This window comes from Pseudophryne corroboree, chromosome 7 (genome assembly GCF_028390025.1).
Source record: "Pseudophryne corroboree isolate aPseCor3 chromosome 7, aPseCor3.hap2, whole genome shotgun sequence".
NCBI lineage: Eukaryota > Metazoa > Chordata > Amphibia > Anura > Myobatrachidae > Pseudophryne > Pseudophryne corroboree.
The window spans coordinates 476,302,263-476,315,313 of NC_086450.1; the positions used below are offsets into that span (position 1 = coordinate 476,302,263).

Here is a 13,051-nt window from a genome sequence, read left to right on the forward strand (position 1 = left end):
CCAGACTACATACAATACACATTAACCGTGTGTGTGACTTTACAATTTTGAATTCCAACCTGAAACAACACACTGTCACTCTGTCTTAGCCTTGACCACACTCCTGACTATGTAGAACTTACCTTAAAATGCCAGCTTTCAGGCTGTGTGTGTCGATGTCCTTTCAATCGCACAGGCCACCTTTGCCAAAATTTGCATTTGTTGAATTGTTACAAATATAGTCTGCTTTTAAAGAATTTGACATGTGTAATGTGACTTAACACAGTTTATAAAATAATATTACTGACCTCACTCACATTATTGTTACAAATATACACACTTGTGTTGTCTGCATTGCAAAGCGACCTAGAGTTTTAACACACGTTGAGCATAATCCACCTAGGGCCAGACAGTATATTTGTAGTAATAGAGACTTATTCTAGCAAATAAGGAGGATGATACTCATTAGGGACTTAATATTTGTGGCCGAGAATAGGTTCAACATATGTGGCCTATTCTATCCAAGCCATTATGTAAAGACAGTAAGTTTTGAAATGTGTGTGAGCGACATTGTCTAAATAATGACATAATCTAAATTAACTTATTCAAACTATATTTCTGGCGGACACAAATCAGGTAACTTATGTTCAAACAAATCTGTTTATTAACTTTATAAAACAAACTCCTAATAGTTATGACAACATGACATTGTTTACCACCTAAGAAGATTACACTTGCAGCGGAATACTTTATTTTTTTGTGAACCCTTAGAGCTGGCAGAGTCTGGGCCAGGCACGTTAGATCTTCCTCTGTCTGATCTCCTTACTGGGGACGTAACTGGCGTATTTATAGGGGTGGTTGTTCCGGAGCTGGTGCTCCCTTGTTGTGTGTGTAATAAAGTTATATTGCGGCTGAGATTAGTAAGTGTGGCGTTAAGTTGACTATTTGAGGCCATGTTGTTCTCAATGATTCTGCCTAGGCTTTCAGTAAGACTATTGTTTGTTTCCAGCAGATTGAGGTAGTTTTGGTGCTGCCTCATTTGGTCATCCATAATACGGGCCAAAGTGTTCATCATGTGGCTGTTGTCAGCCCGCATTTGCTCCATACAAGTAGCTATTTTACTCATCTCTGAATTTTGTCGGCTGATAGTGCGACTGATTCTCGGCAGGTAATGTGGCAGACTTGAGAGCAGTTGAGTTTGTCTGCGAAGACAGTCTAAATTGTGCGACTGTTGTGTTGCCCAGCTGTCCCAAAATGCCTGCTCTGGGTTTTGAGCCTGTGGTTTGGCTGGGCTCATTTGTGGTTGCGGAGGAGTTGGTGGCGGAGGCAGAGACATAGGTGGCATGCTTGGTCTGGTAGTGTCTATTGGCTGCTGGTCAAGCACAAAAGTAACCTCCATATCAGCTGGCTGGTGGGCCGGTGTCATGCTGGCATCATCTGTGTGTGGTTTAATGTGAGAACATTGTATTACTATCTGTTTTTTTTAAAGTTTTGCCTAATTGTTTTAGCTACAACAACATGCCAGAAACGTATTGATTACAATTCCTTACCTACATAAGCAAAAATGCATCCTTACCATTACGGCATGCCCTAAGTCGATTTTTTTTTTTTTTAGGTACACAAGCTTAAGCCCAAACAGGAAGCAATATTTAATCAGAATCCACATAAATCACTATATGGATAGGTTAGACTACATCTATGATGGCAATAAACTAAAAACACCCAGGCCCTCATTCCGAGTTGATCGGTCGCAAGGCGAATTTAGCAGAGTTACACACGTTAAGCCTACGCCTACTGGGAGTGTATCTTAGCATCTTAAAATTGCGACCGATGTATTCGCAATATTGCGATTACAAACTACTTTGCAGTTTCTGAGTAACTTCAACCTTACTCTACCTGTGCGATCAGTTCAGTGCTTGTCGTTCCTGGTTTGACGTCACAAACACACCCAGCGTTCGCCCAGACACTCCCCCGTTTCTCCGGCCACTCCTGCGTTTTTTCCGGAAACGGTAGCGTTTTCAACCACACGCCCATAAAACGGCCTGTTTCCGCCCAGTAACACCCATTTCCTGTCAATCACACTACGATCGCCGGAGCGAAGAAAAAGCCGTGAGTAAAAATACTATCTTCATAGCAAAGTTACTTGGCGCAGTCGCAGTGCGAATATTGCGCATGCGCACTAAGCGAAATTTCACTGCGATGAAAAATAACGAGCGAACGACTCAGAATGAGGGCCCCTGCTTTAAATAAAGTTAACAATACACCAGCGGTGCAAGTATGCGGGTACGGGTGGGTATGGCATACCTTTAAGAATTTTGCCGTGGGTACGCCGTATCCACACCGATGGGCCTCCGCTCGCTACCGCTGATGTGAGGGGAGGAGAGCGCAGCCTGCGCCTCTTCTGCCCCTCAATGTCTTTGTTCAAATTAGCACCGCCCGTGAGCCAATCAGTGCTCGTGGAGCTTTGATTGGCTCACGGATCGGCGCTGAATTGTACTCACCCACCGGAGACTGAGTGGAAGGAGAGGCGCAGGCTGCACTCTCCTCCCCTCACACACAGGAGACAAGGCAACAGCAGCAGCGGTGAGCAGGGGATGGGGGGAGGGGGACGTTGGCTGCTGCTTCATGTATACCTGGCACTGGGGGGCAATGTATATCTGGCACTGTGGGGGGCAATGTATATCTGGCACTGTGGGGGGCAATGTATATCTGGCACTGTGGGGGGCAATGTATATCTGGCACTGTGGGGGGCAATGTATATCTGGCACTGTGGGGGCAATGTATATCTGGCACTGTGGGGGGCAATGTATATCTGGCACTGCGGGAGGCAATGTATATCTGGCACTGCGGGAGGCAATGTATATATGGCACTGTGGGGGCAATGTATATCTGGCACTGTGGGGGGCAATGTATATCTGGCACTGTGGGAGGCAATGTATATCTGGCACTGTGGGAGGCAATGTATATCTGGCACTGTGGGGGCAATGTATATCTGGCACTGTGGGGGCAATGTATATCTGGCACTGTGGGGGCAATGTATATCTGGCACTGTGGGGGGCAATGTATATCTGGCACTGTGGGGGCAATGTATATCTGGCACTGTGGGGGGCAATGTATATCTGGCACTGTGGGAGGCAATGTATATCTGGCACTGTGGGAGGCAATGTATATCTGGCACTGTGGGAGGCAATGTATATCTGGCACTGTGGGGGCAATGTATATCTGGCACTGTGGGGTCAATGTATATCTGGCACTGTGGGGGCAATGTATATCTGGCACTGTGGGGGCAATGTATATCTGGCACTGTGGGAGGCAATGTATATCTGGCACTGTGGGAGGCAATGTATATCTGGCACTGTGGGAGGCAATGTATATCTGGCACTGTGGGGGGCAATGTATATCTGGCACTGTGGGAGGCAATGTATATCTGGCACTGTGGGGGGCAATGTATATCTGGCACTGTGGGAGGCAATGTATATCTGGCACTGTGGGAGGCAATGTATATCTGGCACCGTGGGGGGCAATGTATATCTGGCACCGTGGGGGGCAATGTATATCTGGCACTGTGGGGGGCAATGTATATCTGGCACTGTGGGGGGCAATGTATATCTGGCACTGTGGGAGGCAATGTATATCTGGCACTGTGGGAGGCAATGTATATCTGGCACTGTGGGGGGCAATGTATATCTGGCACTGTGGGGGGCAATGTATATCTGGCACTGTGGGGGGCAATGTATATCTGGCACTGCGGGAGGCAATGTATATCTGGCACTGTTGGGGGCAATGTATATCTGGCACTGTGGGAGGCAATGTATATCTGGCACTGTGGGAGGCAATGTATATCTGGCACTGTGGGAGGCAATGTATATCTGGCACTGTGGGGGGCAATGTATATCTGGCACTGTGGGGGGCAATGTATACCTGGCACTGTGGGGGGCAATATATATCTGGCACTGCGGGAGGCAATGTATATCTGGCACTGTGGGAGGCAATGTATATCTGGCACTGCGGGAGGCAATGTATATCTGGCACTGTGGGGGGCAATGTATACCTGGCACTGTGGGGGGCAATGTATATCTGGCACTGCGTGAGGCAATGTATATCTGGCACTGCGGGAGGCAATGTATATCTGGCACTGTGGGGGGCAATGTATACCTGGCACTGTGGGGGGCAATGTATATCTGGCACTGCGGGAGGCAATGTATATCTGGCACTGTGGGAGGCAATGTATATCTGGCACTGTGGGGGGCAATGTATACCTGGCACTGTGGGGGGCAATATATATCTGGCACTGCGGGAGGCAATGTATATCTGGCACTGTGGGAGGCAATGTATATCTGGCACTGCGGGAGGCAATGTATATCTGGCACTGCGGGAGGCAATGCATATCTGGCACTGTTGGGGGCAATGTATATCTGGCACTGTGGGAGGCAATGTATATCTGGCACTGTGGGAGGCAATGTATATCTGGCACTGTGGGAGGCAATGTATATCTGGCACTGTGGGGGGCAATGTATATCTGGCACTGTGGGGGGCAATGTATACCTGGCACTGTGGGGGGCAATATATATCTGGCACTGCGGGAGGCAATGTATATCTGGCACTGTGGGAGGCAATGTATATCTGGCACTGCCGGAGGCAATGTATATCTGGCACTGTGGGGGGCAATGTATACCTGGCACTGTGGGGGGCAATGTATATCTGGCACTGCGGGAGGCAATGTATATCTGGCACTGTGGGAGGCAATGTATATCTGGCACTGCGGGAGGAAATGTATATCTGGCACTGCGGGAGGCAATGTATATCTGGCACTGCGGGAGGCAATGTATATCTGGCACTGCGGGAGGCAATGTATATCTGGCACTGTGGGGGGCAATGTATATCTGGCACTGTGGGGGGCAATGTATACCTGGCACTGTGGGAGGCAATGTATATCTGGCACTGCGGGAGGCAATGTATATCTGGCACTGTGGGGGGCAATGTATATCTGGCACTGTGGGGGGCAATGTATATCTGGCACTGTTGGGGGCAATGTATACCTGGCACTGTGGGAGGCAATGTATATCTGGCACTGCGGTAGGCAATGTATATCTGGCACTGTGGGGGGCAATGTATATCTGGCACTGTGGGAGGCAATGTATATCTGGCACTGTGGGGGGCAATGTATATCTGGCACTGTGGGGGGCAATGTATATCTGGCACTGTGGGGGACAATATATATCTGGCATTGCGGGAGGCAATGTATATCTGGCACTGTGGGAGGCAATGTATATCTGGCACTGCGGGAGGCAATGTATATCTGGCACTGTGGGGGGCAATGTATATCTGGCACTGTGGGGGGCAATGTATATCTGGCACTGTTGGGGGCAATGTATACCTGGCACTGTGGGAGGCAATGTATATCTGGCACTGCGGGAGGCAATGTATATCTGGCACTGTGGGAGGCAATGTATATCTGGCACTGCGGGAGGCAATGTATATCTGGCACTGTGGGAGGCAATGTATATCTGGCACTGCGGGAGGCAATGTATATCTGGCACTGTGGGAGGCAATGTATATCTGGCACTGTGGGAGGCAATGTATATCTGGCACTGTGGGGGGCAATGTATATGTGGCACTGTGAGGGGCAATGTATGTCTGGCACTGTGGGGGGCAATGTATACCTGGCACTGTGGGAGGCAATGTATATCTGGCACTGTGGGGGGCAATGTATACCTGGAACTGTGGGAGGCAATGTATATCTGGCACTGTGGGGGGCAATGTATATCTGGCACTGTGGGGGGGCAATGCATATCTGGCACTGTTGGGGGCAATGTATATCTGGAACTGTTGGGGCAATGTATATCTGGCACTGTGGGGGGCAAGCACCATGGGGGCAATGTATATCTGGCACTGTGGGGGGCAATGTATATCTGGCACTGTGGGGCATTCGTGTATCTGGCACTGTGTGGGGCATTCGTGTATCTGGCACTGTTGGGGGCAATGTATATGTGGCACTGCTGGGGGCAATGTATATCTGGCACTGTGGGGGGCAATGTATATCTGGCACTGTTGGGGGCAATGTATATCTGGCACTGTGGGGGTCAATGTATATCTGGCACTGTGGGGGCAATGTATATCTGGCACTGTGGGGCATTCGTGTATCTGGCACTGTGGGGCATTCGTGTAACTGGCACTGTGGGGCAGCGTGCATCTGGCACTGTGGGGGTCATATGTGTATCTGCCCCTCCCCCATATGTGTATCACGCCCACATTTTCATTGGCCACGCCCCATATGGCATTTGGCCACACCCATTTTTTGGCACACGTGTCGAAGGCACGCGCACACAGTACCTGTAAGACAATTTTTCTACTTGCACCACTGCAATACACAATGGTCCAATATTATACTGTGTGTAATCTTGACTTTTGGATTTGTTTGGATACTTGAGCAAAATATGCTAGTGTAGGCTTCAAATGTTCACACATAAAAATAGCTAAATGTATTAAGATGCTTTAAAGGGCTGGACATTTCCAAACCATCCTTTTATTATATTATTTGTTAATGTAAATAAGATTTTACTCACCGGTAAATCTATTTCTCGTAGTCCGTAGTGGATGCTGGGGACTCCGTAAGGACCATGGGGAATAGCGGCTCCGCAGGAGACTGGGCACAGCTAAGAAAGAATTAGGACTACCTGGTGTGCACTGGCTCCTCCCACTATGACCCTCCTCCAGACTTCAGTAAGGATACTGTGCCCGGAAGAGCTGACACAATAAGGAAAGGATTCTGAATCCCGGGTAAGACGTATACCAGCCACACCAATCACACCGTATAACTCGTGATATTATACCCAGTTAACAGTATGAACATAACAGAGCCTCTCAACAGATGGCTCAACAATAACCCTTTTAGTTAACAATAACTATATACAAGTATTGCAGACAGTCCGCACTTGGGACGGGCGCCCAGCATCCACTACGGACTACGAGAAATTGATTTACCGGTGAGTAAAATCTTATTTTCTCTAACGTCCTAGTGGATGCTGGGGACCCCGTAAGGACCATGGGGATTATACCAAAGCTCTCAAATGGGCGGGAGAGTGCGGATGACTCTGCAGCACCGAATGAGAGAACTCAAGGTCCTCCTCAGCCAGGGTATCAAATTTGTAGAATTTTGCAAACGTGTTTGCCCCTGACCAAGTAGCAGCTCGGCAAAGTTGTAAAGCCGAGACCCCTCGGGCAGCCGCCCAAGAAGAGCCCACTTTCCTCGTGGAATGGGCTTTTACAGATTTAGGCTGCGGCAGGCCAGCCACAGAATGCGCAAGCTGAATTGTGCTACAAATCCAGCGAGCAATAGTCTGCTTTGAAGCAGGAGCACCCATCTTGTTTGGTGCATACAGGATAAATAGCGAGTCAGTCTTCCTGACTCCAGCCGTCCTGGAAACATAAATTTTCAAGGCCCTGACTACGTCCAGTAACTTGGAGTCCTCCAAGTCCCTAGTAGCCGCAGGCACCACGATAGGTTGGTTCAAGTGAAAAGCTGATACCACCTTAGGAAGAAACTGGGGACTAGTCCTCAATTCAGCCCTATCCATATGGAAAATCAAATAGGGGCTTTTGCATGACAAAGCCGCCAATTCTGCCACCCGCCTTGCCGAAGCCAAGGCCAAAAGCATGACCACTTTCCACGTGAGATATTTTAAATCCACGGTTTTGAGTGGTTCAAACCAATGTGACTTTAGGAAACCCAACACCACGTTGAGGTCCCACGGTGCCACTGGAGGCACAAAAGGAGGCTGAATATGCAGCACTCCCTTGACAAATGTCTGAACTTCAGGCAGTGAAGCCAGTTCCATTTTGGAAGATAATCGATAGAGCCGAAATCTGGACCTTAATGGAACCCAATTGTAGGCCCATAGTCACCTCTGACTGTAGGAAGTGCAGAAATCGACCTAGCTGAAATTTCTCCTTTGGGGCCTTCCTGGCCTCACAGTACCTATGCGGTGATAATGGTTAGCGTTCACTTCTTTCCTAGCTTTAAATAGCGTAGGGATAACTTCCTCCGGAATTCCCTTTTCCTTCAGGATCCGGCGTTCAACCGCCATGCCGTCAACGCAGCCGCGGTACGTCTTGAAACAGACAGGCCCCCTGCTGCAGCCGGTCCTGTCTGAGCGGCAGAGGCCATAGGTCCTCTGAGATAATTTCTTGGAGTTCTGGTTACCAAGCTCTTCTTGGCCAACCCGGAACAATGAGTATAGTTCTTACTCCTCTCCTTCTTATTATTCTCATTACCCTGGGTAAGAGAGGCAGAGAAGGGAACAATTACACCGACTGGTACCCCCACGGTGTTACCAGAGCGTCCACAGCTATCGCCTGAGGGTCCTTGACCTGGCGCAATATCTTTGTAACTTTTAGTTGAGGCGGGAAGCCATCATGTCCACCTGTGGCCTTTCCCAACGGTGTACAATCATTTGGAAGACTTCTGGATGAAGTCCCCACTCTCCCGGGTGGAGGTCGTGTCTTCTGAGAAAGTCTGCTTCTCAGTTGTCCACTCCGGGAATGAACACTGCTGACAGTGCTAACACATGATTTTCCGCCCATCGGAGAATCCTTGTGGCTTCTGCCATCGCCATCCTGCTTCTTGTGCCGCCCTGTCGTGTACATGAGCGACCGCCGTGATGTTGTCTGACTGGATCAGCACCGGCCGGTGTTGAAGCAGGGGTCTAGCCTGACTTAGGGCATTGTAAATGGCCCTTAGTTCCAGAATATTTATGTGTAGGGAAGTCTACTGACTTTTCCAAAGCCTTGGAAGTTTCTTCCCTGTGTGACTGCCCCCCAGCCTCGAAGGCTGGCATCCGTGGTCACCAGGACCCAGTCCTGTATGCCGAATCTGCGGCCCCCTAGAAGATGAGCACTCTGCAGCCACCACAATAACGACACCCTAGCCCTTGGAGACAGGGTTATCCGCCGATGCATCTGAAGATGCGACCCGGACCACATGTCCAACAGATCCCACTGGAAAATCCTTGAATGGTACCTGGCGAATGGAATTTCTTCGCAAGAAGCTACCATCCTTCCCAGGGCTCGCGTGCATTGATGCACCGACACCTGTATACGTATTAGGAGGTCTCTGTCTAGAGACGACAACTCCTTGGACTTCTCCTCCGGGAGAAACCCTTTTTATCCTGTTCTGTGTCCAGAACCATACTCAGGAACAGTAGACGCGTCGTAGGAACCAGCTGCGACTTTGGAATATTCAGAATTCAGCCGTGCTGTTGTAGCACTTCCCGAGATAGTGCTACTCCGCCGAACAACTGCTCCCTGGACCTCGCCTTTAGAAGGAGATCGTCCAAGTACGGGATAATTATTTCGGCCATTACCTTGGTAAATACCTCGGTGCCGGGGACAGACCAACGGCAACGTCTGGAATTGGTAATGACAATCCTGTACCACAATTTTGAGGTACTCCTGGTGAAAAGGGTAAATAGGGACATGCAGGTAAGCATCCTTGATGTCCAGTGATACCATCCAGGCTTGCAATAATCGCCCTGAGCGATTCCATTTCGAACTTGAACCTTCGTATATAAGTGTTCAAGGCTTTCAATTTTAGAATGGGTCTCACCGAACCGTCTGGTTTCGGTACCACAACATTTTGGAATAGTAACCCCGGCCTTGTTGAAGGAGAGGTACCTAGATTTCACCTGCTGGAAGTGCAGCTTGTGAATTGCCGCCAGTACTACCTTTCTCCGAGGGCAGCAGGCAAGGCTGAGGTGAGGTAACGGCGAGGGGGAGTCGCCTCGGACTCCAGCCTGTATCCCTGTGATACTATTTGCAGAACCTAGGGATCCACCTGTGGGCAAACCCACTGGTCCCTGAAGTTCCCGAGACGCGCCCCTACCGCACCTGTCTCCACCTGTGGAGCCCCAACGTCAAGCGGTGGACTCAGAGGAAGCGGGGGAAGATTTTTGATCCTGGGAACTGGCTGCTAGTGCAGCTTTTTCCTTCTTCCCTTGTCTCTGTGCAGAAAGGAAGCACCTTTGACCCGCTTGCTTTTCTGAAGCCGAAAGGACTGTACCTGAAAATACGGTGCTTTCTTAGGCTGTGAGGAAACCAGAGGTAAAAAAAAATTTCTTCCCAGCTGTTGCTGTGGATACGAGGTCCCAGAGACCATCCCCAACAATTCCTCACCCTTATAAGGCAGAATCTCCATGTGCCTTTTATAGGCAGCATCACCTGTCCACCGCCGGGTTTCTAATACCCTCCTGGCAGAATGGACATTGCATTAATTCTGGATGCCAGCCGGCAAATATCCCTCTGTGCATCCTTTATATATAAGACAACGTCTTTAATATGCTCTATGTTAGCAAACTATTTTCCCTGTCCTAGAGTATTAATATTATCTGACAGGGTATTAGACCACGCTGCAGCAGCACTATTTATGCTGAGGCGATTGCAGGTCTCAGCATATAACCTGAGTGTGTATATACAGACTTCAGGATAGTCTCCTGCTGTTATGATTCCCGTACTCCAGACCAGAGGAGATCTTATGGCAGAGGTCTGAGTACTGGGAAGATATGCTGGTTGTGGGAGCAGGAGAGCCTAGTAACCCCTGGCGCCCTAACTCCGTTGTCTCGCCCGTGTTATCAGAAATCCCCTGCGAGACTATGGTTGCTTGAGCCCATGGCAGCCGCGTTCGAAGGGCGGATTATGTCTGCCCAACCCCGATGCCCCCGCAGGTCTTAATGGGAGACAAAGGGAAATCCGAGACAGGGTGATAACAAGGGGCCCTCTGACTAAGCAACCAGGCCAGGGGTTACAAGCTAACTAACTTAAACCAAAGGTATGTGCGGACTAGCCGCCAGGGAAAAGGACAACCAAAGATCCACTGATCCGTTACTCCTATCCAGCACCGCTGGATACCAGAGTGGATCTGTGGGAGCGGAATCCTCCGCAAAAGCTCCAGAACACCAATAAACTAAATAATAAACAGTAAGCGGACAAGCCGCAACACACGGCTGCGCCGCGACTCACGAACACCACAGGATGTTAAAGGTGCTCGGTCAGACTCCAGGAAAAGATGACAAACTTCCGAGTACAGGATCACTGAGGACAGGAACAACCGGATTGAGCAGGACTGGAAACTCTCGGTAGCTGACACAGGCAAACAGGAAGCTATCACCGGCGTCTGTAAGAAGTCCTGAGAGTGCCTTTATTCAGGAACCCTCCAATCAGGACCCAGACAAGGTAATCTCAGGTAATGCCGTGCAGCTTGCATGCTGCACGGCCAGCACACCACAATGTAATTAGAACAGACCCAGCAACGGGGAACGCGGCCGAACGTGGCGTCCCCGTTGCTAAGGTCAGAGCAGCTCCGTGCGCCCGGCGTCTAGCGTTGCCAGGGAGCCGGCGGCTGTACGCGCACGGCGTCCCTGGTTGCTAGGCGCCGGGCCGCACCGACGAGCGGACCCCGGCGCCTAACAGTACCCCCCCCTTGAGGAGGGGTCAAGGAACCCCTAAAACCAGGTTTCTGAGGAAATTCTCGAAAAAATGCCCTTTTGAGCCTCGGGGCATGAAGATCCTCATCCAGGACCCAAGACCTTTCCTCTGGCCCATAACCTCTCCAATGTACCAAAAAATAAAGCCGACCCCGGGACAACTTGGAATCGAGAACCTTCTCCACCAAGAACTCCTGCTGACCCTGTACATTTATTGGTGATCTCCCCTGAGATATTTTACGAGGAAATCTACTAGACGAAACATATGGTTTCAGCAATGAGCAATGGAAGGTATTTCCGATCCGTAAAGTTTTTGGTAAACGTAACCGGAAAGCAACTGGATTGACTTTTTTGATAATGTGAAATGGTCCAATAAATCTAGGACCCAATCTGGCTGAGGTTTGTCGAAGTTTAATGTTGCGAGTCGACAACCACACCCTGTCTCCTACTTTAAAAGTGCACGGCCGCCGGAGCCTGTCAGAAAATTTCTTTTCCCGGAATGCTGCTTTTCTGAGAGCCAGGTGCACTTTTCTCCAAATAAGTTTAAGATGAGAGGTCAGGGCCAGAGAGGAGACAGAGGAATGTTGAAAAAATGAATTAGCTCTTGGGTGAAAACCAAAAACTGCAAAAAATGGAGACACATTGGTGGAGGAATGACAGGCATTATTATAAGCAAACTCCGCCAATGGAAGAAACTCAGACCAGTCATTTTGGAGTTTGGCCGAGTACAAACGCAAATATTGTTTTAGAGATTGGTTAACTCGCTCAGTCTGCCCATTGGATTGGGGATGATAGCCGGACGTTAAAGATAATTTCATCTTTAACGAAGCACAAAAAGACTTCCAAAATTGTGCAATGAATTGTGGACCCCGATCAGAAACAATATCAGTGGGTAAGCCATAGAGTCTGAAAACATGGCGGAGGAACAAGACTGCCAATCCCTGGGCAGATGGCAATCGGGGAAGAGCAATGAAATGGGCCATTTTGCTAAAACGGTCCACTACCACCCATATGACTCGGCATCCGGCTGACAGAGGAAGGTCCACCACAAAATCCATGGAGATATGCGACCATGGCCTAAGAGGAACATTCAAGGGCATAAGTTGACCTATAGGCAAAGAACGGGGAACTTTATGCTGTGCACAGACCTGACACGAAAAAACAAACTCTTTAATGTCTTTGGAAAGACCAGGCCACCATACTGAGCGGGAGACTAATTCCAAAGTCTTAGCGATTCCCGGATGCCCGGCAACTTTGCTATCATGAAACTCCGTCAAAACAGTTGCTCTCAAAAACTCAGGGACAAAAAGGCGACCAGCAGGAGTATTTCCAGGAGCTTGATGTTGAAGCAGCTTTAACTGGGTAAATACATCCTGTGTGAGGCCTGCCCGAATGACTGAAGACGGAAGTATGGGAGTAACAGGACTGTTGTCTTGAACTGGAAGAAAACTACGTGACAGGGCATCTGCCTTAGTATTCTTGGAACCTGGCCTGAAGGTGATAATGAATTTGAAACGAGTAAAAAATAAAGCCCAACGAGCCTGCCGGGCATTCAGTCGTTTAGCTGATTCAATATATTGAAGATTTTTGTGATC

General features: G+C 49.2%; 1 protein-coding gene across 1 annotated transcript in view; it reads right to left on the reverse strand.

Annotated features, from left to right (window-relative positions):
• Nucleotides 1–667: 667 nt before the first annotated feature.
• Nucleotides 668–13,051, reverse strand: part of LOC134943885 (uncharacterized) — a 125,988-nt gene continuing 113,604 nt past the window's right edge. Inside the window, exon 4 of the mRNA XM_063932457.1 lies at nt 668–1,416. Coding sequence (XP_063788527.1) covers nt 692–1,416 — 725 coding nt within the window. The 3' untranslated portion in view covers nt 668–691. The remainder of the gene's footprint in view (nt 1,417–13,051) is intronic.